A 24954-nucleotide genomic window follows, 5' to 3' on the forward strand; every position below is an offset into this window, starting at 1 on the left:
ACAGTAGGCTTCCCACAGAGCTGGTACAATTGGTTACAGTAAAGATAGATAATTACAGAAATGTACCTCATGCATTGTTAATAAGTAATTTAATATGCTCTGTAGTTCATCTTCTTTCACTCCTCTGTCCTAAAAAGAAAAAAAAGAGGAGCATTATTCAAAGAAAATACATTCTTTAGATTTGGCAAATGAAAAACTTGGATGGAAGTCAAACAATCCTACATTTTTTTCTATTTAAACTCAAAGGACTAAATTCTCTCTTTCATTACATTGCTTTTCCTTATCGCATTGACAATTCAAAACAGTATGAAGTTAGCCCTCTATTCCTAGAAAGACTTCTGACAGTGAGGGCTTTGAGCCACTATAAGCTATCACTGCCACTCCTCCAATCCCTAAGATAGAAAAAAAGAGAAGGAAAATGCCAGGCTAGAAAATACTGGGTTTCAGTCTAGTCTCAAACAGTAAAACATACCTCAAAGACTAATGTTCAACTGTAACAGAGAGAAAGAGTCCTAAACCATTTCAAACAGTGCTGGAATCAGCAAAAAAGGATAAAACAGTAACTAACTTAACAAGTACCATTATCTTTTTCATTTGATCAAGCAACCACCTACCATCACACAAAAAAAAGCACACATACCTGAAAGGTTCCATAGTGTCATACAGTTTCTGCATGTACATTTAACAAAATATAACTGCCATAGTTTGGTGAGGTTAATACAAAATATTGCATGGATTTACAACCTTTATGTTGATTAAAGTATGCGCATGGACATTAAAATTAACCAGAAACAGATACAATATATGACAGGTATTGTCTATTTGCTACTATGAAAGATTCTATTATATGTACATAACAGAACTCAATGTTTTTCATCTGGAGCTGACTGTTTTACCTTCAATATAAGTTGTTTCAAAAACAGAAGCATAAATGCCCTTAGCGATATGATTTCTTTCTGTGAGGGCCGAGGACCATCTGGAAGAAGCAAAATATACCACGTTTAAATATAAATTAATTCCTCTAGTGACTGCAACTCCTTACGGAAATCACAGTTTCTACAACAGATTTAGTATTCTATTCATTATATAAAAGTTTGTATTTGCAAATAATATCATCTATAACCTTTCAGAATCACACTTTACAACAATATACATAAGTGATATTTCATTTCTTAAATAAAAGAAATCTATGTTTATATATCTAATTTTATTTTATTGTACAAAGACACAGGAAAATGAAAGGTAGTAATTATGTCTAGACTCACACAACTAAATAAGGCATATGTTCTGTGGGCGTCTTTATATGAACCAGGAGATTTAAATCCCAACATAAGCAACTATTCTACTGACTAAACCTACTCAACAAAATCAATGTTAGTGCCCAATTCAGGGTTAAAATTATGAATTCAAAAAGTTCTACTGACTACATTGAGTTGAATTCCACTGGAAACAATGGGACTTTAAACACCTACTACGAGCTAACTGTGGACATGTAAACTAAAAAGGTCTGAACTCAAAGTTGAATCTCACCTAAAATATGTGAGAACAACTTGTAGTAACAAAGCCAGCATGTTAAATAACTATCTGAATGAAAAACAGCAGAGAAAGGATTAATGAAATACTGGTGGTGGCCAACACCTGTGACAGAAATTGAAGCTATTTAACCAAAGAGAAACTACAATCTGAAGGAAATATTAAATTTAAAACAGTACACACACACACACACACCCCATCCTGTAATCCATAATTCTTTTTGTGCTTGAGAAAGTACATTAGGAAAACAGAAGTATCTGAAAAATTGAGTAAGAAACAGAGCCTGAACAACCATATTCACTTGAAGCTTGCTCTACTGCATTTTCAATTCATCCCTTTCTTAAATAATTAAGATTGACCTGGAAATTCCTTTGTTAAGTTCCCACTTTTCAAAAAATGCATGTCATAGACTTCAATTTTGCATAGTGAAAACAAACGTAACCTAATTTATTTTTTCATCAACTATTTCATCTTATGCTGATAAACACATACCAAAGCTTAGTAACAGTCTATGTCTCAGTATTGTTTCCAATCCAGATGAATGCAACTTTTTAATGAAAATATTTTTATAGTGTCTGGTGACACTCTTGAAGTGAAGCCACTTCTGTACACACAGTAATTTAACTTTGCAACAAGGGCAGACCTGAAGGTAAATTAAACTTGTTTGACTAGCAGGAGAAACAAGAGTGGTTAATCCTCTCAAGCCTTCTTCCATTTAGGAGTGGAGAGAGGAGAAGTGGGTACTTTCCAGAAAGAAGCAAATAAATCTCAACCTGTCTGCACCACCATGTGTAAAAGAAATATGAATATTGTAAAAAAAACTGTCATATAGGCTTTAAAGCTATTGGAATAATTTCATATCCATACATTCTAACAGCACCATGAAACATTTATATTCCATTGTAAAAATAGAAGTAAGTTAGATTTTTTGGTACTAGTTGCAAGTACATTAAATACTGCATGTGTTTTTTATGTCAATGGTGTGCTTCTAGCCAACAGCTATTTTTTTCCCTAATTCAAATGCAGATTCAACTCCTCTAACTGCATCAAAGAAATCTGTTTCTTTGCACACCCTCTTCCCTCCTACACTTTACTGGGATTCAATACTGGACAATATCTGAAAACCAGGCCTACAAACTAAGGCATTTTGTGCTTTCTGAACACTGTAATTACTAAAGCAGAAAACAGAACACTAAAGCCATGGGCTCTGCCAAGTATTTCTGTAACAGAAATTTTAAGGAAGCATTAAAAAGAAGATATCTCTAACTGGGAACCAGTTCAAAGAAGTTTCATACTTCGTATTCCCATACCCACTAGTTTCTCTGGAGATGTGTGAGAACCCTGAAAAGGGTTCTTCAACATGCAAATGATATCAAATAAACTGTTGCTTGCAGGTTATATGCCATGCAGGCAAAATGGTGCTTTTCCCTTCAGTCCTCAAGTATTACTTACTCCCTGTATTTTACTTGTGTCTTGAAGTTTCAGCGCATTAGAATCAGAAAAAGGGGACAGCCTGTACCCAAAAGACTATATTAGTTTGAAAAATTTAAGAGGACTTGTAGAGAAAAAGAAGAAAGGCTGGAGAAACAGGAGGCTACATAATCAGTAGACAGCTGCAAAGAGTGGAAGAATGACTGCAGAAATAGTAATGTAACAGTCATCTGATATGTATCAAATGGAATTAATTAGCCTAGGAAGTTGCAAAGCTACATAAAATGCATTTGCAACTATAATTGCTATGTCATCACACTTTTTGGCTTCATTACTAGGTGAAGAACTTAATTACTACTTGCAGATTTATTTTTATTCTAAGAAATGCTTAATTGACCAAGCAATATAATATAATTTATGCTACAAATAAAAATATACATTATACAACATATACTGAGGCAAAGAGAGACATTGAAAGTAGTTTTCTTTACTATCTGTTAATCTTTGTGCCCATCATTGGATATAGGTAATTCAGTGCCACCATCACTCAGAAACCAATAAACAGCACTGCTAAAGACTAAAATCAAACCCAAACCAAATCAACAACGAAGATAATCCTTTTAAGAACTTGTACAGCAACCGTAAGTCCCTAGTACAAAATAGCAACATTCTTATTAACTGGCAAAAAGAAAGGATGCCTCCCTTTTCCCACACCAGGATGAGTCACTAAATCATTTACTGCTTTTAGATTGTTTATGTATGCATTTATTGCAGATAGCACATGACTTGCATCATATTTTTTTTAATATACAAATGAGAGTTAGCCAGCTTTATCTAGACAAAAACAAATGGGGAAAAAAAAATCCAATTCATCTTTGTAGCACAGACCCATTATAGGACATAAACCAGAATTAATTAAGAGGGAATAAGTAAACATATTCACAAAGTAAAGTACAATCAGTACTGGTGTAAAATAATGACTGGGAGCTTTGAATAACAAAAATAATGATTTATAATCCTGTCTTTGGAAAGAAAACATTGAGCTATCAAGTTCTGCAAACAACCAAATGCAATATTCTTCCATCTGGCTTTTTTCATACGTAAAAATCATGATTTTTCTAATCCTTAAATTAAAAAAAATGACAGAAATAGCAGAATCTGATAGCCATGCATGCATAAATAAGATCACGTTATGTGGCTCACAGCAGGGCCTACTTTTCTTACACCTGCAAAGCTAATGAGAACCGAGTTATACTCTAACCCAGCCCTTAAAATTACTCTGCGCAACATGTTTAAATCCACAAAAAGAAAAATTATAGCTACTTTCTCCTTGCAATAATTTCTACAATTCTCACTTTTGTTATTTGTGTTAAAAAATATTAAACATTACAAATGTTCTTAAAAACCATTTACATGAGTTAACTTAGGTATTAACAACCTCTAGCAGGAGGCAAAATACAGGTCATAAAGGTCTGTTCAGGGTAAGAGTTGGTAAGCACACTGGAAACACTAGTAGAGAAAAAGAAATGCTTGGCCAAAATCTCACGAATGAACTACATTACTTAATAGTCTGGAACCTAGATGCACATTTCTCTCATAGAACAAGGGGAGTCCTGAAGTTGCAAGTATTTCATAAGGATGCTCCGTAAGAGGGTCCAAAATTAGAATTTAGCACACTACATTTCTAAGGGTTAACACTGAGTGTCCTAAGATATTTTTTCTTAGGAAAAAACCCTCCATAGTATTTCATTTGTTTCTCTGTTACTGCCTTCATTTTATGCCTTCTCATTACTTCCCCACTGTATTTTCAGAGAATATCATGCAGTTGATAAGCTATTCAGTGAAGATATTTCAAAACATAAATATCCTGTTGGGCTCTAATGAGTCCTCTCTTACACTGCAGAAATTGTGTATCAAAATAATTTAGCAACATGGAGATTACTTTTGAAAAGTGTGTAAATGTTTTATTTTTCCTGAAAAGGTTATTAAAGAAATTAAACTATCCAACAGTAAGTAGACATCCAAAGATTAAGTGTGTTTAAATTTTTCTGTTGCTTTGATATTAAAAATGTCCGGTTTGCCCCTTCTGAAAGAAAATCACAGCATAGTTTTTCTTTAGATATCAGTCTAATACATATACTGAAAAGACAAAACATCCAAAAAAAAAAAGAACAGACTGCTGACATAACGTTAAGACTTCTCTGGCAGCTTGAAGTATTATAACTGAAATGCATCATCTACCATTGATGGTGCAAAATAAAGAGCTAAATCTCTCCCCACTCATCTTTTTATTCATTCATTTATTCATTCAAAAGGCAACAATTATGGAGAGAAGTAATATAATTTTAAATAATTTTTTCTCAATTGCCTGCTTCACTGTGTCTTTAGATGCTGCAAGTGTTGGGTAACCTTAAGATCTCATCCCACCTTCATATCTTATTCTGAACGATTCAACAAAATGTTAAAGGCATACATGTGACAAATAAAAAGAACAGCTATAATCATAGACCAAGTGTAAATTTAATACTTAAGTTTAGAGATACTTTCCTGTGGAAACCGGTTTGACTTTTTCTGCTCTTCCTGACATGAGAATTGCTTACAAGTTCACCTTTAATATGGTTTAATAAAAAAGTCACTTTTGTCCTGCCACCTATCTATGAGTGGTAATTTAATTTTAAACAAACACAAATACAACACAAAAAAAATAAAGTAAACCTCATAATTTTAAACAGAAAAATTGCCTCCACTATGTGGATCTGTATCTACAGCCTCCTAAGAATAAATATCAAACTAGCTGATATTCATACATTCTGAAAAACGTGTTTCTAATACTTCAGAAGGAAGCAAAACAATACAAATTTAATATATTGACTCAAAGAAGAAATACCAGCTTGAAACAGGAAACCAATAGTGAATGGGAAGATACAATCCCGAATTTGAAATACATCTTTGAGCCTTTTAAATAATTTGAAAGATTTACACCTGTTTTGTGAGCTGAATATGAGGAGAAGAATGGGGTAAACTTTCATTTTATAAGAAAACAGCATTAGCTGAATAGGAAGCTTCAATATTGGGCCACCTTGGCTTTGAACAAAGTATACTGAAGTGTCAGTACACAAAATTCATCTACTTTGCTCTTCATTAAGATAGGTGAAGGCAACAAAACCTTGTAGTAATAGTAAATCAAACTACTAATATTAAAAAGTGTTTCAGTGTATCAGCATAAAAAATTATAGGCCTAGAAGACAAGAAAGCATCACACTACTAAAATGTCTGCATGAATAAGCGTACTTTCTAATATGACAGTGAATTATTTGAAACCGCTACAGCACATACAGTCAAATTTTGGATACTGGCAAGTTTTCCATCAGTCTTCTTCAGACCTGAAAATTCTCATGCCCAGTTAGCTTAGAGTTTCAGTTTCTTCTGATAAGGGAACACTTTAATGTTTCTTACAGTAAAATTACTGTTCATAGAAAATGTATTGTGTTCTTCCATCTTGAAATATCAAATGCTACTAATAAGAAGCAACTCTAACATTCACACTGTGGTATTTTTACAGTGTTTCTTACTTTTACAAACTTCTTTTTATACATTATTCTATATTTAACAAATGGGGCTGGATTACCACTCCTACGAAGACAGGCTGAGAGAACTGGGGTTGCTCAGCCTGGAGAAGAGACATTATAGCAGTCCTTCAGGACGTAAAGGGCGCTACAAGGAATCTGGAGAGGAACTTTTTACAAGGGCATGTAGTAATAGGACAAGGCGGAGAATGGCTTCAAACTGACAGAGGGTAGATTTAGATCAGATATAAGGAAGAAATTCTTCATTATGAGGGTTGGGAGGCACCCAGAGAAGTTGTGGATGCCTCACCCCTCAAAGTGTTCAAGGCCAGGCTGGATGGTTTTTTGTGAAACCTGGTCTAGTGGAAGGTGTCCCTGCCCATGACAGGGGAATGGAAGTAGATGATCTTTAAGATCCCTTCCAACCCATACCATCCTACAATTCTACAAAATCATGAACTCCCTGGCTACATATGGCAGTAGTGGCTGAATGCCATCTAATAAAACCCAACATAAAACCAAAATTCTGGAACAGTCAACATTTTAGAATACGAGGACTGATGAAGTTATAAGTTGCCAAAAATTTTCCACAGAGGTGGAGAAAAAATAATCATTAAGCATATTAACTACAGCTCATTATATTATCCTAAAACAATAAGCCTGAATAAGCCAGACCTGCATATCACATTGGCAGATTGCATTAAAAGAAAGAGTATCTGGTGGAGAAAAGCAACGTAACATCCAGGTGATTAAACATTTTGAAAAGTTTTCAGAAATATTATCTATTGAAAGCAATTAATGTAAATTTGATGAAAAACTAATATGAAATTAATACAAAATTAAATTTAGCAACCCATCACCTCAACAATTATTTTATTTCCACAGTCGTTCGCAAATCACCACAGTTATTACAGCTGTATCAGAAGTAGAAGTTACCTGTGAAACAATAGCAAAAAAATTCCTAGGGCTGATTTGCATTGAGAAAACTCCATAGCTATGCTGGACTTGCATATCCATTGCTATGCCACTGATCTTCCTCCCTGATGACTTGACACTCTTCAACTCAATACAAGGAAAACCATTTTTACAGACAGGAGAGTACTATAAAATACTTTCTTACAGTCGTACCAATTACATGGGACTTTCTGCAGTCTAAGCAACAGGAAGAAAGGAAGAGGATAAGGAATACAGAAGAAAGGTGATACTAACCTTTAAAAATATCAAGTTTATCTATAAATGTAACTAAACAAAAAAGGAGAAAATTCAGATATAGTGGACAATAATATTTGAAAATGTGCATGGCATCACAGTTTATCAAATGTGCTCCCAACTACTGTATGAAAGTGTTGGTAATTGTGATTTTTGTTGTTATGCTGCTACTCCAAACAGCCAGCAATCTGCAGTATCTGATTACCTTTCAGCAACCTGCATGGCTGCCTTCATGAGAAAACCACAATATTGTCTGGAACTGACACAAATGTTAAGGGAATGTACTATACCTTTAAAATATTTAATAATGAAAGAAAAGGTAAGGATGTAAAACAGCCACATGTATGCTAATTTTGAGTTACCTGATTCACTTCTCATTCCTGATTTTGTGTCCTTGTGTACCCCATGCTTTCTGTTCAGGTTTTGAGGAACACATTACATACTTTTTTTGCAGCTATTCAACTGGCATTACACATACGAACACTCCAAAAATACAGCTAACTTCAAATATGCAAATCTGGGCAAGACAAAAACAAGCTACACCTCCTACAGAAAGAAATGTCACACTGTTTCCACACAGAGCAAGCCTAGCCAAGAGGGTAGTCTGTAATGTGCAACACATTTTCAGTGTGGTGTTAGGTACCAATATCATAACACAGAGGTACAGGAATTAATTTAATTAAAAAATCAAACCAAACCAAAACCAACAAAAAAGTCAAGCCAAAATAAGACCCCAAAAGAATTACAGCAATTACAAATAGACAATATTATCAAACTTATAGTCTCAAACTTGTTGAATAATTTTCAGGTCTCTGTCTAGGTGTAAATACAGTTGACATCTGGAAACTTTACCTTCCAACAGATGGTCATTCAACAGTCACAAATACAGTGGACATAATATAAACTGATCAGCTAAGTTTTTAACATCCTAATTCCTACTAAGCTCAGATATGATTAACTTCTCCTACTGTGAAACTGTCCTATTGTGAAACCTATGCAGCTGTCCTGGGTTCAGCAGTAGCAGTCATTTTTCTCCTTCTTAGTAGCTGGTGCAGTGCTATGGTTTTGACTTTCAGCCTGGGAACACTGACAACACCAATGTTTTTAGTTGCTGCTCAGTAATATTTAGTCTGACCAAGGACTTTCTGAGACTCTTGCTCTGCCAGGGAGGAGCGGAAGCTAGGAGGAAGCAGGGACAGGACACCTGACCCAAACTAGCCAAAGAGGTATTCCATACCACAGCAACTCATGCCCAGCACATAAAATGGTGGCAGTTACCTGGAAGGGTTAGATCACTGGTCGGGTCAGACTGGGTATCGGTCAGTGGGTGGTGAGTGGTTGTATTCTCTTCCCTTGTCATTTTCTTTATCATTATTACTGGTGATAGCAGTAGTGGTTTTGTGTTATACCTTAGTTACCGGACTGCTCTTATATCAACCCGCAGGAGTTATATTCTTTCAATTCTCCTCCCCATCCCTCCAGGAGTGGGGGAGGAGGAAGAGGCAGGGAGTGAGAGAGTGGCTGCATGGTTCTGAGTTCTGGCTGGACTTAAACTATGACAGTTCTTTTTAAAAAAATAGAGGACCAGGGGCTCCCATGATGCCCATCTTCCCTTTGGCACCTGGAAATCCAGGTATTCCATCCAAGCCAGGTGGTCCAGGTGAACTCTGAGGCCCTGGGAGACCAGGGGGTCCTGGATATCCTGGGGTTCCTTGGTCACCTGGAGGACCAGGAACGTTGAGGGCTGGAGGACCTGGATCCCCTTTTTCTCCTGGAACGCCCTGCAACCCTGGGCGGCCAACAGGACCTGGGGGTCCTGGAGATCCAGGTGGACTTGACCACCAATGCCAGGGATGCCTGGTGGGCCTGGGAGTCCTGGTGGTCCACTTGCTCCAGGGTCACCTTTGGGCCCTGGAGTTCCATCAAAACGTGCCCGTCCTGGGAGACCAGAGTTTCCTGGGAAGCCAGGATCACCTTTAGGTCTTTGAACTCCTTTTGTGCCTGGTGATCCTGGGGGATCAACAGCATTACCCTCAACAGAGCAGAGCACAAGTAGTCAGCGAGACGTAATGACATTACAACTAGAGTGTACGGGATTAGAATGATTTGATGCTTTGGCTAATACACATGTGCTACATACAGTGTTTAGTCCACATGTATTATTGTATTTTGTTGTTGCCATCATTCAGTGCTCCCTGAGCTAAGCTAAGTGCATGACTTTAAAGTTAAACCAATCTCTATTTTGAAAGGGCAAAGAAAAATTATTATTAAACTGGAAATACAGCTTCAGATATCTCGGCAGTGAGAACTAGAAGTCTCCATCTGTTTTCAAGGTCATTTAGCACTACCAATCACATAAACCACACAAAGTTTTCTTTGTCATGTGAAATTTGCTTAATGTTTCCTCTTTGTTACAGAAAAATCGGTGATTTTAATATTTTCTAAGTATGCCCACATAAGCATATGGGATGTGAGCATAGACCAGAGCTGCAATCTTCTGGGAATACATATAAATATGAGGAATTATCATCAGAGGTGTATGATACACTAAAAGTACTTGCATAGTCCTACTGTTGACAACCCAGGAAGTGTTCCAGGCCAGGATGGACAGACCTTTGTGAAACCTGGTCTAATGGAAGGTGTCACTGGCCATGACAGGGGGGTTGGAACTAGATTATCTCTAAGAACCCTTCCAACCCAAAACATTCTGCGATTCTGTGACCACTGGGGGGGATTATTGCCATTTATTTATCTCCTTGTCTACAGATCTGAGAAGCTTTCACACATTTACATCATAAATCTTTGATTTATGCTTATATGTTCTTTCTTATACGTTGCACTTACCTAATCCTTTAGGAGTAATGCCACTGCTATCTGCAGGATTAACCACCCAGTAGTAGTATTTCAGTGTGTGCATTAACTGCAGTACTGTTCCTACTCTGCGTATAGTGTTATAGATCGTAGCAGTTCCAATGAATTCAGCTGACAAGTAGGTATACAAAGACAGCTGCACCTGAAGAATGAAACAGTTATCCACATTAATGTAAGTTCTATATTAGTAACCTTAAGTTGCAAGTTCTTTAGGATTTATTTTGGATATGATAATACAAACAATAAAACATAATTACAACTGTAGTTAGGGCAGGGACTGGACTGACACCTGGAATGACTTTCAGAGGCTGCTTCCGAAATAAATTTTCTATGATTCTATGATTTAAGTCATGATAGATGCACTGTTCTGTTTGTTTTTCTATTCAGGCCTTTTTTAAAAAAAGAGTATGTTTTCAGATTTAGGACCATGTCACTTTTCGCTATAGTGCACATTCCTAAACATTGATTATTTAGGGACACAACTGACTCATTTCTACCAGAGATGAGCAACAATTTTTTATAGTTTTTATCAATCCAAAATATGTAATTTAAATTAAAATGAAAGCTTATGTGAATGTGTAACAAAACATTTATCACCTTTTCCTTACAATTAAAAATATGTACTTCTATGCTTAATCTCTAGGAAAGCAATGTGATACAAGCCCTGAAAAAGAGACTGGGGTTTCTAGAAACAGTCTTTCAAACAGAATCAGCCAGAACCTTAGGCAAGAATGTAACTGGTTTTAGGGGCTTACAAAAAGACACTAGATAATATAGTTATGCAGGGCACAGAATTCATGATCTAAAAAAATCTTTTTTATCATCACATTTTAAAATTAAAATAAAAAAACAGAAAACAAAAACCAACCAAACAAAAACCAAAACCCCAAGTACCACGGTATAAAAGAATACTAGCATTTCATTTCACTGTAGGAGACTTGTAACATCATTCAACTATACAATTACCTTTGCAGGGGTGTGTATCCAGATAGCAGGATTAAAAAGGATGTGATCACATAATTGCTTCAACAGAGGTGCTCCATGAGACAATCCATCCAAATATTTTGCAAATGACAAAAATTGTTCCAGAACTGCTCTGGTTATATGAACTCTAGATGACTAGGGAAAAATAGTCAGAAAGAGCAAAGGTAAAGAAAAACTTTGTTCCTCAGTATACTTAGAGCAGGCTCATCTTTACTAAGCACATGCAACATTGTAATTTTTTTTTATGTCATTGCATATGAAAGTGAGAAAAAAAAGTTATCAGCTACTTAAACTTTCTAATAATTCACAATAAGCCTAAATGGCTACACACAGGTTAAAAATATTCATCAATAACTGAGGTTAAATCCTTTTGGTTAAATCCCTTTTTTTTTTTTTTGGAGGGGGGAGGAGGGAAATGGGTGTTGGTTTTGGATTCTACATTTTACAACATAGTGCCTTAAGAAATTCATTTGAAGTCCTTAATTCTTCTTCAGTTAACGGTGTGTCTTCTTAAAATTGGGTGTTAAGAGTGCAAACACACAATAATGGTAGACTTGCTTTTGTTTCTTAAACATAAGTAGGTAACAGAAGAATAAGGGTTCAAGGTTTCCTCAAATTTCAAGGGAGTCCTTCGCTTTCATATCATACGCTATAAAATCACTGTTGAGACTTGCTTCTATGCAGTAACATGACATGTGGACTTCGACAAACTTCTTTACATACTAAGCTAACAAAAGGAACTAATAGGAAAAACTACTAAACATCCTTCCCCCTGCCTTCCCTACAAAATGTTCCAATTACTTTTAATGCTGTAAGTGCACATTCCCGGTAATTTTTAGAAGTGAAGTCCATTTGTCAGTAATACAAGTTCAGCCTGAATGCTGAGCTTAATTTGGCTTGTACATCACAATTCACAATAAGTAGTCTGCAACTAATAAGAACAACAATGTTATTTTGAAGTTCAAGTCAGAAAAAGAAAGCTTTCTGTCCTCTCTGAAGTATTTGATCACATGCAAATGAACAACAGATAATTTATAAATAATAAAATTGAGCTTGGCTAGGAAACAAAAGGATATTTTCCTGCCATGTGTGCCAAGTGAATATAAGCATCTACTGAAAATACAAAACACATCTTTTTGAAAACTGTAGCTAGGGAGAATATAGCACAAAACCTCCCAGAAAAAAGCATACGCTGTAAGAACTATGTTGTGACAAAATCAATCAAAATCCTTTAAATATTCACATACTCCGAGTGTAATGATTGTAGCAGGTGCTATTTCACATACAGCATTCTAAATTGACATATTAAGATGTGTGTAAACCATAGTGCTCTATTGTAGTGAAAGGACTCCATGGAGGCTCACTAGCTTGCCTATATATAACTTACAGACATGGAACTAACAGCTTCGTAAATTCATTATTTTTAAGTCACAAGAAAACCTACCAGTAAAAAAAACAACACAAAACAGTTTAGACTAGTTCTTTGACATTCTAAATGACACTTGCTCAGTAGAGAAATCACAGCAGCACAGAAAATAATCTGCTTTTAGATGTTACTTCAGTGAAGCATTTCTGCTATAAGGAAGGACTTCCCTAGCTGAAAATAACATAGGGACCAGAATAAGAGAAATTATTTATCATTCTTCTACAAAATTTAGTACCTTTTTAAAGGTGAAATTATTGTTATTTAATTTCACTACTGGGTAACACAAAGCTCTGGTCACAACTCCTTATCAAATGATTGTTATACTGACTGCATGCTAATGAAAAATACAGTAGCAGACATGCAAGAATGTCAGAGCAATGAGATTCAATCATAGGAGTATTACTGTATTAGTACAGCCAACAGTAGTTTTCAGATTATTAAATCACAGTATCAAGGCTTCATGAGGGTTTTGGGCCAGGAGGCAGGTTATGTTCCTCACACAAGCACATGAGCTGGACCTCAGTTTTGTGATAACTGCTCATCATGTCTGAAAATGAGCAAGTAAAGGGAATGCCCCTTGCAAATGTTTCTTTCAGAAATGAAATTATTTTACAGTTTTTCTTCTTCAAAACACAGAGCAACTATTTCAACAATTCAACAATTTCAGGATTGAGCCACAGAGGATTAACTTAATTTTTATTAACATATACAAAAATTAAAAATAAAGAAAAAAGAGAAAAGAAATTTAAATTATGACATGTTGTGGTACACTTGTACAAACTGGGAACAAAAGAACTTTCCCAAATGAGAGTCTGGGTGACGGCGAGTGGAGAAACACAAGTGATTACATACATTTAAATGCTTCACAAACAGACCTAAAGAAAATACATAAATTAGAAAAGGCAAACAGGATCAACTACAGAAAACGGATTCTTCCAATATTGGCATATAAGAGGATAACTATAAGTATTATAAATCAAAAATAACTTGTGTCACAAATACATTTTATTCCACCAGTCCTTTAAAGTAAGTGACTGGAAATATCACAATGACAGCTGAAATACTAAGAACAGAGACAAAAAACCCTCCAAACATACCTTTTCAAGGAGGTAGCCAATGACTAGAAAGCCTTTTCCACCAAGCATTTGTTCTTGCATGGCTACTGAACTCTTAAGAAGCTCAACCAAGAAAGCCAATAGGGTAGCACTGCATGTAAAGAACAAGCATTTTTCAGATTACAAATGCAGAAAACTCAATCTATCACATTCTCAATCTTCATCAGCTATTAAGTGAACAGAAACAGGCTTGAAGTAGTGAACGATTCCTTGAAAGAATACAAATCTTACTTTTCCTGTTGACAAGTTTCTCCAATGATTGCTCATATATTACAACAGTAGAAGCAGGAGCTCATATTCAGACAGAAGTGCAAAATCATTTTGTCAGTTCTCCTGATCTGACCAAGACTAACCCAGTTTTAAATATCCAGTCCTGCAGCTTGCAGTTCTAGTGAAATGTTTTGCAATTGGAAGAGTCAGCATATGATGAGTGTGATCCAGCTGACAGTGCTAGAATGATGCAGGCAGGGGCCATGTCATCCATTTAACCATCCAGACTAGCTATGCCAAACTGCAAAATTTGCATCAACTAGGTATATCAACCTTTCACACTTTCAGCCCCTCAAGTCACTACTATCACAGAAATGAGGCATAAAATGGTTGAACATGCACGCAAGGAAATCACCCAGAAACCCATCCCAGAAGTATCTGTAAGCAAGGTGTTCAGAAAGCACAAGGAGGGGACAAAAGTGGTCAGAAAAGGTTACAATTCAGAAACAGAATAGATCTGAAAAACTTTAGGCAACAGACTCATCAAGGAAGTGAAACTGTGTTATGAAATCCAACAGTGCAAACATATCACAAATCACTGCAACATGAGCAAAAATTCACAATTGACTCTTGGGTGGTGAGAGGTAAACAACAATACACTCATCGGGTGCTGAAAAAAACAGAGGAAAGGGAGAAATCATAAAAAAAGAAAAACCAACCAAAACCCACATTTCTAACAGAATGGAAAAATTCAAAATTATTTTTAGAATATCCCTAAAAGGTAGATGACAGAATGCACTCTACTGCATATACAATACATACATGAAGTCATTACTCTTTTTCTAAAAATAAATTAGGCGTATCAGTTCCTAGCTGTACAGATAAGTCTCTGCAACCAGGAAAGTTCTCGCACAGATGGTGGGCACAGGCAAGGGTGAAAACTGTGGCTTATGCAGCTATGCAAAAGTGAATTAAAGGAAATGTCCAACTTGCATTTTATAAATTTCACCTTTATGTTAAGTATCTAGTCAGCTACAGGTTTGCTTGCTCACCAAATACAATCTTTTGACTTCAAAATATATGTTGAGATTGGTTAAATTCATTACAGCACCAAAAAATAACCAATGTGCTGAGGAAAACAATATTTATTCCTTCTGGTGCAAGGCTGCCATGCAAAAAGTACACAGTGTAGGTAAAGCACATGCTGTGAACATGAAATAGTGCCTTGTCTTCCTTCATTGTTGAATGGTCTCAATATTCTGTCTAAAATCACATACACAATGCTCCACAGTGTCAGTAATAAAAGAACACAAATAATATCCATTTACAGTACTCCAAAGCTTTTATCAAAACAGCCTGTCAAGCTGTCACATCAATTTCAAATCAAGTTATAGGCATCTTTTTTTTTTACCCTGACTGAAAGTTTCTATTGTACTTGTCATCTAAAATAAGATACTCATCATTTTAACTATATGGCAATCCATGGCTCATCTAAAGGATCGGAGTCTTCTTTTTGAGACTTTGTTTGGTTTAAATTTAGTAGGTTAAAGGAAATTCCAGATAGATGGTGCTTACCATCATCCTTTACAACTTTATGACTTAGGAGGATAACTAATTATGCATGAAGTTAAGAAACAATATACAGCCTTGCAGGATTAGGACCTAAATTACAACTATAAATGCTATTAATATTATATTGAAAAATCAAAAATATTCTTAAAATGCATTTAAAAGATTGTTGTACCGTGAATATGGCACTAGACATAAGTTTAAAATGTACTTCCACACCTGTAAGTGATTTATCAAAAGTCCATTTCTTTGTATTGCAGTTTATCTGTCCATTCTATGAACTTAGATGTAAACTCATGGGCTGCAGTTATTCTTACCTCATATTAATACAGTCTCTACACAACTGTTACACATCCTGACAGAAGTCCAAATACAACTTATAAGACACACACTCACACCCTAACAATAAAGGTTAGGGTTTAGGTCTCATTCCGTTTCTTTTAAGTACGCATAAAACACAGCAGTTAACTTAGAAATAATCAGTGGACAGTTAATATTTAGCTGTGCCACAGACAGAAACATACAAACTGGTTCTATGCAAGAAAGACTGAATTAAGGAACCTTGCCAATTCAGATGCCTACAGAGCCCAAATATCACTTTTTAGACATTAACCATCTTTATGTGGGGTATGGCTGAACTAATTAATCCTGCCTGACTGCGTTAGCTGTGCACAGACCTCCTTTAGCTGTCACTGCAAAGTGATGCCAATGTTTCTAGTTCCAGGAAAATGTATTAATTCAGCCAATACCTTTGTGAATGAGCTATGTCTTTTCCCAAGTCCAAAATGGCTTTTAACATCTATTGAACCAGACACTTAAAGACACCACAAACCAGCTCTGCAGCATCAGCTCAGGTCTGCAACTAGTAACTCTAGCTTCTAATCCTTCTGCATTATCCAAGATTGCCACTATAAAAAAAGAGTTGACTGTGGTATATAGTAATTAAAAACTTGGGATATGCATCATTACACCTTCAAGCACATAAAAAATTCCAAGTACAGAAAAACCAGCAGTTAAGGAGAACCACCTGGTAGTCACACAGAGGTACAATGAAGTTTGAGATTAATACTGTATAGTACCATAGTATTGATAAAAATTCACACCATAATTAAATGTAATTAGCAGTTTGTCTTGAAATTTGCAGGATGTGAAGCAATAAAAAGATTTGCAATATTTTAACTCATAGAAGAACTATAATGTCAAAACGGAAGTGTTTTTAAATTTCCACTGCTTGTACAGTACTGAAACTATTACTACCTAAAGATCATGATCAGAGACAGGCAGAAAACAGATTGCATGCTTAGTCTGATTTTTTTTCCACAAATCTTGCTTACACTTGTTTCAGGTGAAATTTCTTTGTTGGAGGAGGAAGGAAGAAATGAAACTGCACTAAATAACAGCTGTTGCACAAAAGACTGTTTTTACATGTAAGGTTCTCTATCTTATTTATGCCAGAGAGAATTCAATTTGCCTGAAAAGACCCAACAGTTAACAATTCTCAGATAAGCTTTCCTAGCCTCTTCAAAACTTCTCTTTCCCCACATGTTTAGACTAACCTCAAGTGAACATCTAAATACATGTGTGTGTATATAAAAACGCATACTCACATAATGGATTTTTTCTCCTCAATGTTGCATTCTAAGACTTTAGTCTTCTAGAGAACTCACTGTCTAATTTAGAAGACTGTATCCAGAACTTTTAACATATTTCTAAGGATACTCAATTTCTGTAGTCATCTTGGCAGCTGAAAATACATTAAACCCGAATACTTTAAATATAATAATTTCTATCAGCAGAGCCAGATTGCCAAAATTATGCCTTTCAAATGGTTGTTGTTGACACAGGGGAAATAATATTGATTAGAAGACTGCCTTCTAAGATGAACACATTTTCGAACAGAATTAACAAACTTACCAGTAACTAAAATGCATCGGATTGTTGTAGGGCTCACATTACACTTGCAAAATTCTGTGCACTGCCATACAAAATTTCTCTCCATTCTTGCCTATTTTCAACTCCCCTAGATACAAAGGCAAATATAAAGGATACTTCAGCCCATTCCTACATCTCCTCTATACCACACACCCTGCCTAGAACATATCAGTTTGTCTGCAGTGCAGCTAAAATACAGATACACAATGAAAGTCAGCCAACACTATATCAGACAGAATTATGATTTCTACTGAAAATATAATTAATTTCATAACAAAATTTTTCTAGCAGTTTTCTATTACTAAGAAGCAGAAAAAAAAAGGTTGCACACCAAAACATGAAGATACTGCATTTCCAATGGTTATGATACTCTTTGTTCTGTAATTAGCACATTGTAGAGACAGTAAGTCCGTGCAATAACGCTATGTAAAAAAATTGAAATTAATTACATTGTTACAGCATTGTCTGATTTTCCCCTCAAACATGCATGCCCCTTGTGAAGACTTAAACTAATACGGGAGCACAGAATTGGTGTTCACAACACACACTGTCTGACTGGAAGACGTTCTTAAGGGTGCTTTCATGTCTATACATATTTATTATATTTGTGAGTCTCTACCTTTAAAATTCAGTTATTCTTATGATGTGCACTGGGAAGTTATAAATACCACCTAGCTTAATTTATTTCATCTAAATACATAAATATAAGTAAAAACTATGTGTCAGTAGTTCGTGTTTCAACATTACAATGCTTAAGCATCACAACCTTCAGCCAACAGTCATGCAATGTTACTCCTTAAAAAAAAACTACAGATATTCACAAAACCAACAGCTTCTGTAGATAAAAGGCTTCAAAATTCAAAAATATGAGAATTTCTACTTGATTTTAAAAAAGAATAATTACACAAATGCATTTCATTTCCACTGCCCATTTATATTAAAGGGATAAATTATTACTATTATTATTATAAATTATTATTATTGTTATTACTCCTACTATTACATCTGCTGGCTGCCATTACACCTCATTGTTAGCAACCAATTTAAAATGATTTTGGCTGATTCATTAAGAAATATTATATTTGTTATTACTAAATATTTCTTAGTATGGACTTCAAAAATCCTCAGGGAGAAGCATTAGCAACATTCTAACAAGATATTTAGATGCACAGAACATGTGAGATGATCTCCACTTCCTTACTTCATTCCTTTAGGAAGAAAATCAAAGCACAAAGAGTAAGCATGGATTTCAGAAACTGTTTTGACTGCACTGGTAATATAGGTTGGGAATACAAAAAAGGATTTTTATAAACGCACATTCACTGCTAAAGCATGAAATCAAACATTTGTGCGTATTTTAACACAGTGAATTGCTCTGCTGCTACCTTACTTATTACACATATTCATTCATTCATATTTATGAAGTTATGGCCACTAAAGCCTGTATGCCACAAAGCCAAGAAGGGTTCCCCTAACCAGGCTGGGGGTAAGGTAAACTCAGGGCAGAAGAGACACGGACAGATGGTGGGGATGGAAAGGAAGTTTCCATGAGCTGTAGCTGTGGCAGCTCTCTAAAGTGCTTCTTTAGCTTCCAGATTAACTGCATTTTCTTTTTGTAAGTTTTTTGGAGAGAAGGGAGAAGCTACTCCTCTCTTCTCCCTTTTCAACTTCTTTTTTTTTCTCATAACATATGATGAGGACAGTAAGAAAAGAATACTAAACCCACTTCGTCCAAACTGATGCCACTGAAAATGAGTCAGATGAATTAAGTGTTGTGTGGGAGAACCAGAGGCAAGTCATTGCACAACTCTGCTTACAGGCATCCTATTTTGGGATACAGACTCCTGACATAAATTAGCCACCCTTAATAGTCCCTGGATTTTCTGGAGAATGTGGAGGTATCACAGTTTGGGAGTTTACAAAGGATTTCTACCACGATATAGTAACTGTATTTTCTTTATAAACTATGGTCCAGTCAGTCTCATTTGGCAAGTCATATTCTTGCTTTCACAGTTTGGGAATATTCTAGTACAGCTGATTTCGTGGAAGCACAGGTAGGTTATACTAGAGATGTGAAATTCCAGATGCAATATTCAGCCTTTCCTTTGAAACATGAGAAGAAAGTCATTGGCACCCCATTTTGCAAACTCTACATTGTAGACTGCAGGCAGTGATGGACTGAGACCTTGGCTCCCCATCAGAAGCACAAAGGTAAATGCAATGACCTCAGAAAGGATGACTTTCATACCTAGTCTCAAGTTTAAATACCCAGGCCAGCTGTGGCAAACAGTAAAATTATTGAAATACAGCAGGAGAGGACAGGTAATACCTGGCATTCATCTTATTTACTACCATGACTTTAAAGATAAATTCAACTAAACTAATGACATTATTAAGAATTATTGGAAACTCATAGATTTTTCAAATTAACCTAATAAAAAAATCAAGACATCAGATTTTATCTCCTAGCAAGCTGGGCTATTTTGTATCTGTGGAAGCTAACAGAAAAACTATTTATCAAACTATTAATCTATCAAATAGTAGATGCAGCAACACTACTGTTTACAGACAAGAATACAGTCATCACCTGAATATTAAAAAAAAAATTAAATTAGTAAAATATACTAAGTGATTAAAACAAAATACATTTACAGAAAAAGATGAAGAACATGAGCTATTATTGCCTCCCTCATTAATGTTTCAATTTCACTAACTTATTCACAAAAGCTGGGCAATACATTCTGTAACAAGGCTACCTATAATGAAGAGTAAAAATAATGAAAGTAATAAAACTGATTGAAAAGATGCCTATGTTTACTTGCTTTTATGTTAGGTGGCTGTATATATCAACTTTAAGAAAATCAAGGTGGGCCTCGGCACTGCATTTATTTAGTATGATAAACAATATTTTTAATTTTTATTGTATAGTATACAAGATCTAGCAAGTCCAGTTAGTAACCTCTAGAATAAATATTTAAAAGGATTCTTGGAATGACTTTATTGAAGCAAACAGCTACATCTCCTTCTGCTTTCAAGTATCTTCCCAATATGGTATAGTCCAAAGGAACAGTCTCATCTGAAATAACACTTGTTATTCATTCTGCGATGGAATTGGGTCATTGACAAAGACTGTGACAAAGACTGTAACAAAGACTGTACACCCAGCCCCTTGTCAGAATCAGTCTGTATGTCAGCGTTCAGCAGACCCAAATTCAAAACCGTACATGAGAGACCACAAGTGAACAAAGCAAGTCCTTCCTATCATATATGCATATAGGTACAATCAAACGTAACAACATGAGTATAATAACATTGAGAAAATACTGTATTGGGTTTGTGTGACAAGATTTTGGTAGGAGGATAGGCTACAGAGGTTGCTTCTGTGAGAAGCTGTGAGAAGCTTCCCCCATATCTGACAAAGCCAGTGCCAGCCGGCTCTAAGATGGACCCACTGGTGGCCAAGGCTGAGCCTGTCAGTGACTGTAGTGGCACCTCTGAGGTAATATGTTTAAGGGGGAAAAGTTACTGTGCAGGAGCAATTGCAGACAGAGAGAGTGACATTATGTGAAAGAGCTCTGCAGACACCCAGGCCAGTGAAGAAGGAGGGGCAAGAGGTGCTTCACGTGCTGGAGCAGATATTCCTCTGTAGCCTCAATGCAAACTATGGTGAAGCAGGCTGCGCCTTACAGCCCATAGACATCCAAGGTGGACCAGGTTCCACCTGCAGGCCTTGGAGGACCCTATGCTGGAGCAGGGGCTGCCTGAAATGGGCTGTGACCCTGTGGGAAGCCCGCACCGGAGCAGGCTGCTGGCAGGACCTGTGGCCCCATGGAAAGAGGAGCCCACACTGGAGCAGGTGTGCTGCAGGACCTGTGACCCCGTGGGAGACCCACACTGGAGCAGTCTGTTCCTGAAGGACTGCACCCACGGAAGGGACCCACGCTGGAGCAGCTCATGAAGAACTGCAGCCCATGGGAAGGACTCACGCTAGAGAAGTTCATGGAGGACAGTGTCATGTGGGAGTGACCTGACACTGGAGCAGAGGAAGAGTGTGAGGAGTCTTTCCCCTAAGGAGGAAGGAGCAGCAGAGACAATGTGTGATGAAACGACCACAACCACCATTCCCTGTCTCCCTGTACTGCTGGTGGAGAGAAGGTAAAGAATTTGTGGGCAAAGTTGAGCCCAGGAAAATGGGAGGGGTGGGGGAAGGTGTTTTAAAGATTTAATTTTATTTCTCATTATCCTACTCTGACTTGATTGATAATAAACTAATTTCCTCAAGTTGAGTCTGTTTTGCCTATGAAAGAAATTGGTGAATGATCTCCCCCTGTCCTTATCCTGACCTAAAAAGCCTTTCTTACTATTTTCTCTCTTCTGTACAGCTAAGAGGAGTGATAGATCAGCTTTGGTGTGCACCTGGCATACAGCCAGGGTTAACCCACCATAAGCCCTCTGTATTTCTTTTTATTAAATAAACACCTTATTGACATAAACAGCTAAACTATCTACACTAATCAGAGTACTGAAAAGCAGGATGAAAAGCAGCAGTCTTGGCATTCAAGTTGAAGGATCACCTCTGAACAGCAGCAGATGAATCACTTAATCTAAGACCACATACTTAAGATATGAACTTAGATTCCACTCTTTCAATTTCAGTGTATGAGAGCATAGGAATCTATATTGTGCTCAAAAATCAAAATTGTAATTTCAATATTTAGTCTCATGGAAGATGTAGATAAAGCACAGAGGGATATACATATTAGAGAAAGAAAGAACATTTACAAAGAATACCATTAGAGCACGAAGTTCCTATATTCATATTTCCCTGCTTTATGATTTAAAATTTTGTTCACAATTAATCTATTAATTTAGAAAAGATAAAAACTGTAAGTGGATCAAGATGATTAAAAGGCAAGGTGTTCCCTCATAGTCCTGTTAACAACCCCCTTCTAATCTTAAAAAACCATAATTAAACAAGTAATTGTGTACCTTGAGGTTATTAAACAGATTTTGATATGTCTAGGAGAGGATTCAGAAAAGTAGTCTGGAAAGCCTGGACACTTATACTGGGATACCAAGCTATTTATGCTTTCTACCTCTCAGGAACACAGTAGGACAAGAGGCAGCACAGCTATACAAGTGACTTCTGAGTTTCCCAATCTGGTCACCAGAAAGAAATAAATTCTACACACTTTACATACATAACAGTTTACAGTCATCAAGCATCAGCCGGACTTGTTTCTTTTTTCAAAGCAGCACCAAGATAATATGCTTACAAAAACATACATATTGAAATGTCTGAATGTCAACTACTTTTCAGGAAGGAGTGGTGCAGCCCTCAGTGCTGTTGTAGATACATTTTCATAGATAAAAATGGTATAAAAAAGCATCAGACACAGTTCGACAATCATATTTTGGAAAACAACAAATAAAGAGAGAATAGTAAAAAAAAAAAACAAAACCAAAAAACAAGGGGAAAGAAGAAAAGGACTCAGTAAGTATACTTCCCTTATTTCACTCCACAAATTAATCTTAAATGTAGCCCTGTTTTAGCCTCCATTCTACAATATATTCTTTATATGTCCCCAGAAATATTTTATTCCTTTATCTGCCTACTTCCTTCTTCACTTAAACTATTATTTTTCTCAGTATCTATACCCTGTTAGATTATATGTAAGAATATTCTGCACACACACCACATTCATACACAAGAATTACCAAAGCTATGGTAATTCAACAAGCCAGTTACATCTCATTGAGCAGTCATTTGCTTAAAAATCTTTTGAATATGTTCTTGAGTTAGGATTACATCTTGTTGTATTATGAATTTGTAAACTCATATAGCATAATGAATTACGTATCTCTTTTCAGAATATAATCTAATTATAGAAGAAATGCATTGATTATTACAGAACAACTTTTTTTTTCTACTTACAGTTCAACTAAATCCAGAAATGATCTGTACATTTTAAACTGAACTTTATGAATGTTCTCACTCACTGGGAAGACCACACACTTGGGTAGAATTAGTCTTTTTCACTGTCTTATAAAAGTTACATTATATTAGCTCTCCATTTTTAAACAGACCTACTTATTGCTTTAACATTTATTACAGACTATGCTCATTAAAGAATTTAACACATATTTTATTCATATGTATGCGCACATATGAACATAATCTTCCTTAAATTGGAATAAAGCATATTTTCCTCCTGCTGTGCCAGTAAATAAAAACATACTTTTTTTTTTTTCCAAATTTATTTCAAATCATGCATTTTTTTTTTTATATTCCCTTTACTTCACAATACTTCAATGCAAAATACATTCTGGAAAACAGACTACAAAAAAAGTAAACATCCCACATAACCCAATACACAAAGAACTTTTCTTTAAAATTGAATGTAATCATTTGCAGCATCACTATACTGCTTTGGAATAGAACTTGTTATTTTTAAGAGTGTGGTGTTCTAACATTGTACTGAAACATTCTCATGAAATGCATTAACTTTTCACACTACAGAAACAAATATAAACCAGCAGCCATTTTAGCTACAGGCATTTGAGTCAATGGGGGAACTTTGATGGAAAAACATATGACTGACAAAACTTCACAAAATTGATTAAATTCTAAGTTAGATTGAGACAAGTGATCTTTCATGAGAAATTATACCAGTGTAGCGCTTTCAATTAATTTTTTCAAAATAGCCATTGATTTTAGTATCATTTAATCATTTTTCAGTTAACTAATTTATTACTGAAGTATCTAATGCAATATAAAATATCTAGAACAATTAATAGCACCGTGTTCTAAGCAGGAACATAAGCCATGTACTCTTCATAATGCACCTCTTTTATAAATTTATTGAAATAACAGAATCAGTTTATGCTGCCCCTAAACACTCTTTTCTAGCAGGTTTTGGTTACCTACCACCCTACACACCGTATACCTACAGGGAAACACCGTGGCAGTTCTTCAGCTTTACCTTTGCAGTTTTTCTACCTCCAGAGGTTTTAGGCAACACACTTTGCTCTGACAAGTTTAGACATCTTCTGTTGCCACTAGAACAGGCAACTGCCTTGACAAACAGGCAAGAGATCTTGTTTGCAA

General features: G+C 35.9%; 1 protein-coding gene across 2 annotated transcripts in view; it reads right to left on the minus strand.

Moving 5' to 3' along the window:
* The window catches only part of NBEA (neurobeachin), a 510937-nt gene that overhangs the window by 355109 nt on the left and 130874 nt on the right, over nt 1-24954 (minus strand). For both annotated transcript variants that reach the window (XM_065678397.1, XM_065678396.1), the window contains exons 11-15: nt 14118-14226; nt 11577-11729; nt 10584-10752; nt 897-976; nt 67-129 (exon numbers count right to left, since the gene is read on the minus strand). In XM_065678397.1, the coding sequence (XP_065534469.1) occupies nt 67-129; nt 897-976; nt 10584-10752; nt 11577-11729; nt 14118-14226 (574 nt within the window). The remainder of the gene's footprint in view (nt 1-66; nt 130-896; nt 977-10583; nt 10753-11576; nt 11730-14117; nt 14227-24954) is intronic.

This window comes from Lathamus discolor, chromosome 4, assembly GCF_037157495.1.
Source record: "Lathamus discolor isolate bLatDis1 chromosome 4, bLatDis1.hap1, whole genome shotgun sequence".
In the NCBI taxonomy this organism is placed as follows: Eukaryota; Metazoa; Chordata; class Aves; order Psittaciformes; family Psittacidae; genus Lathamus; species Lathamus discolor.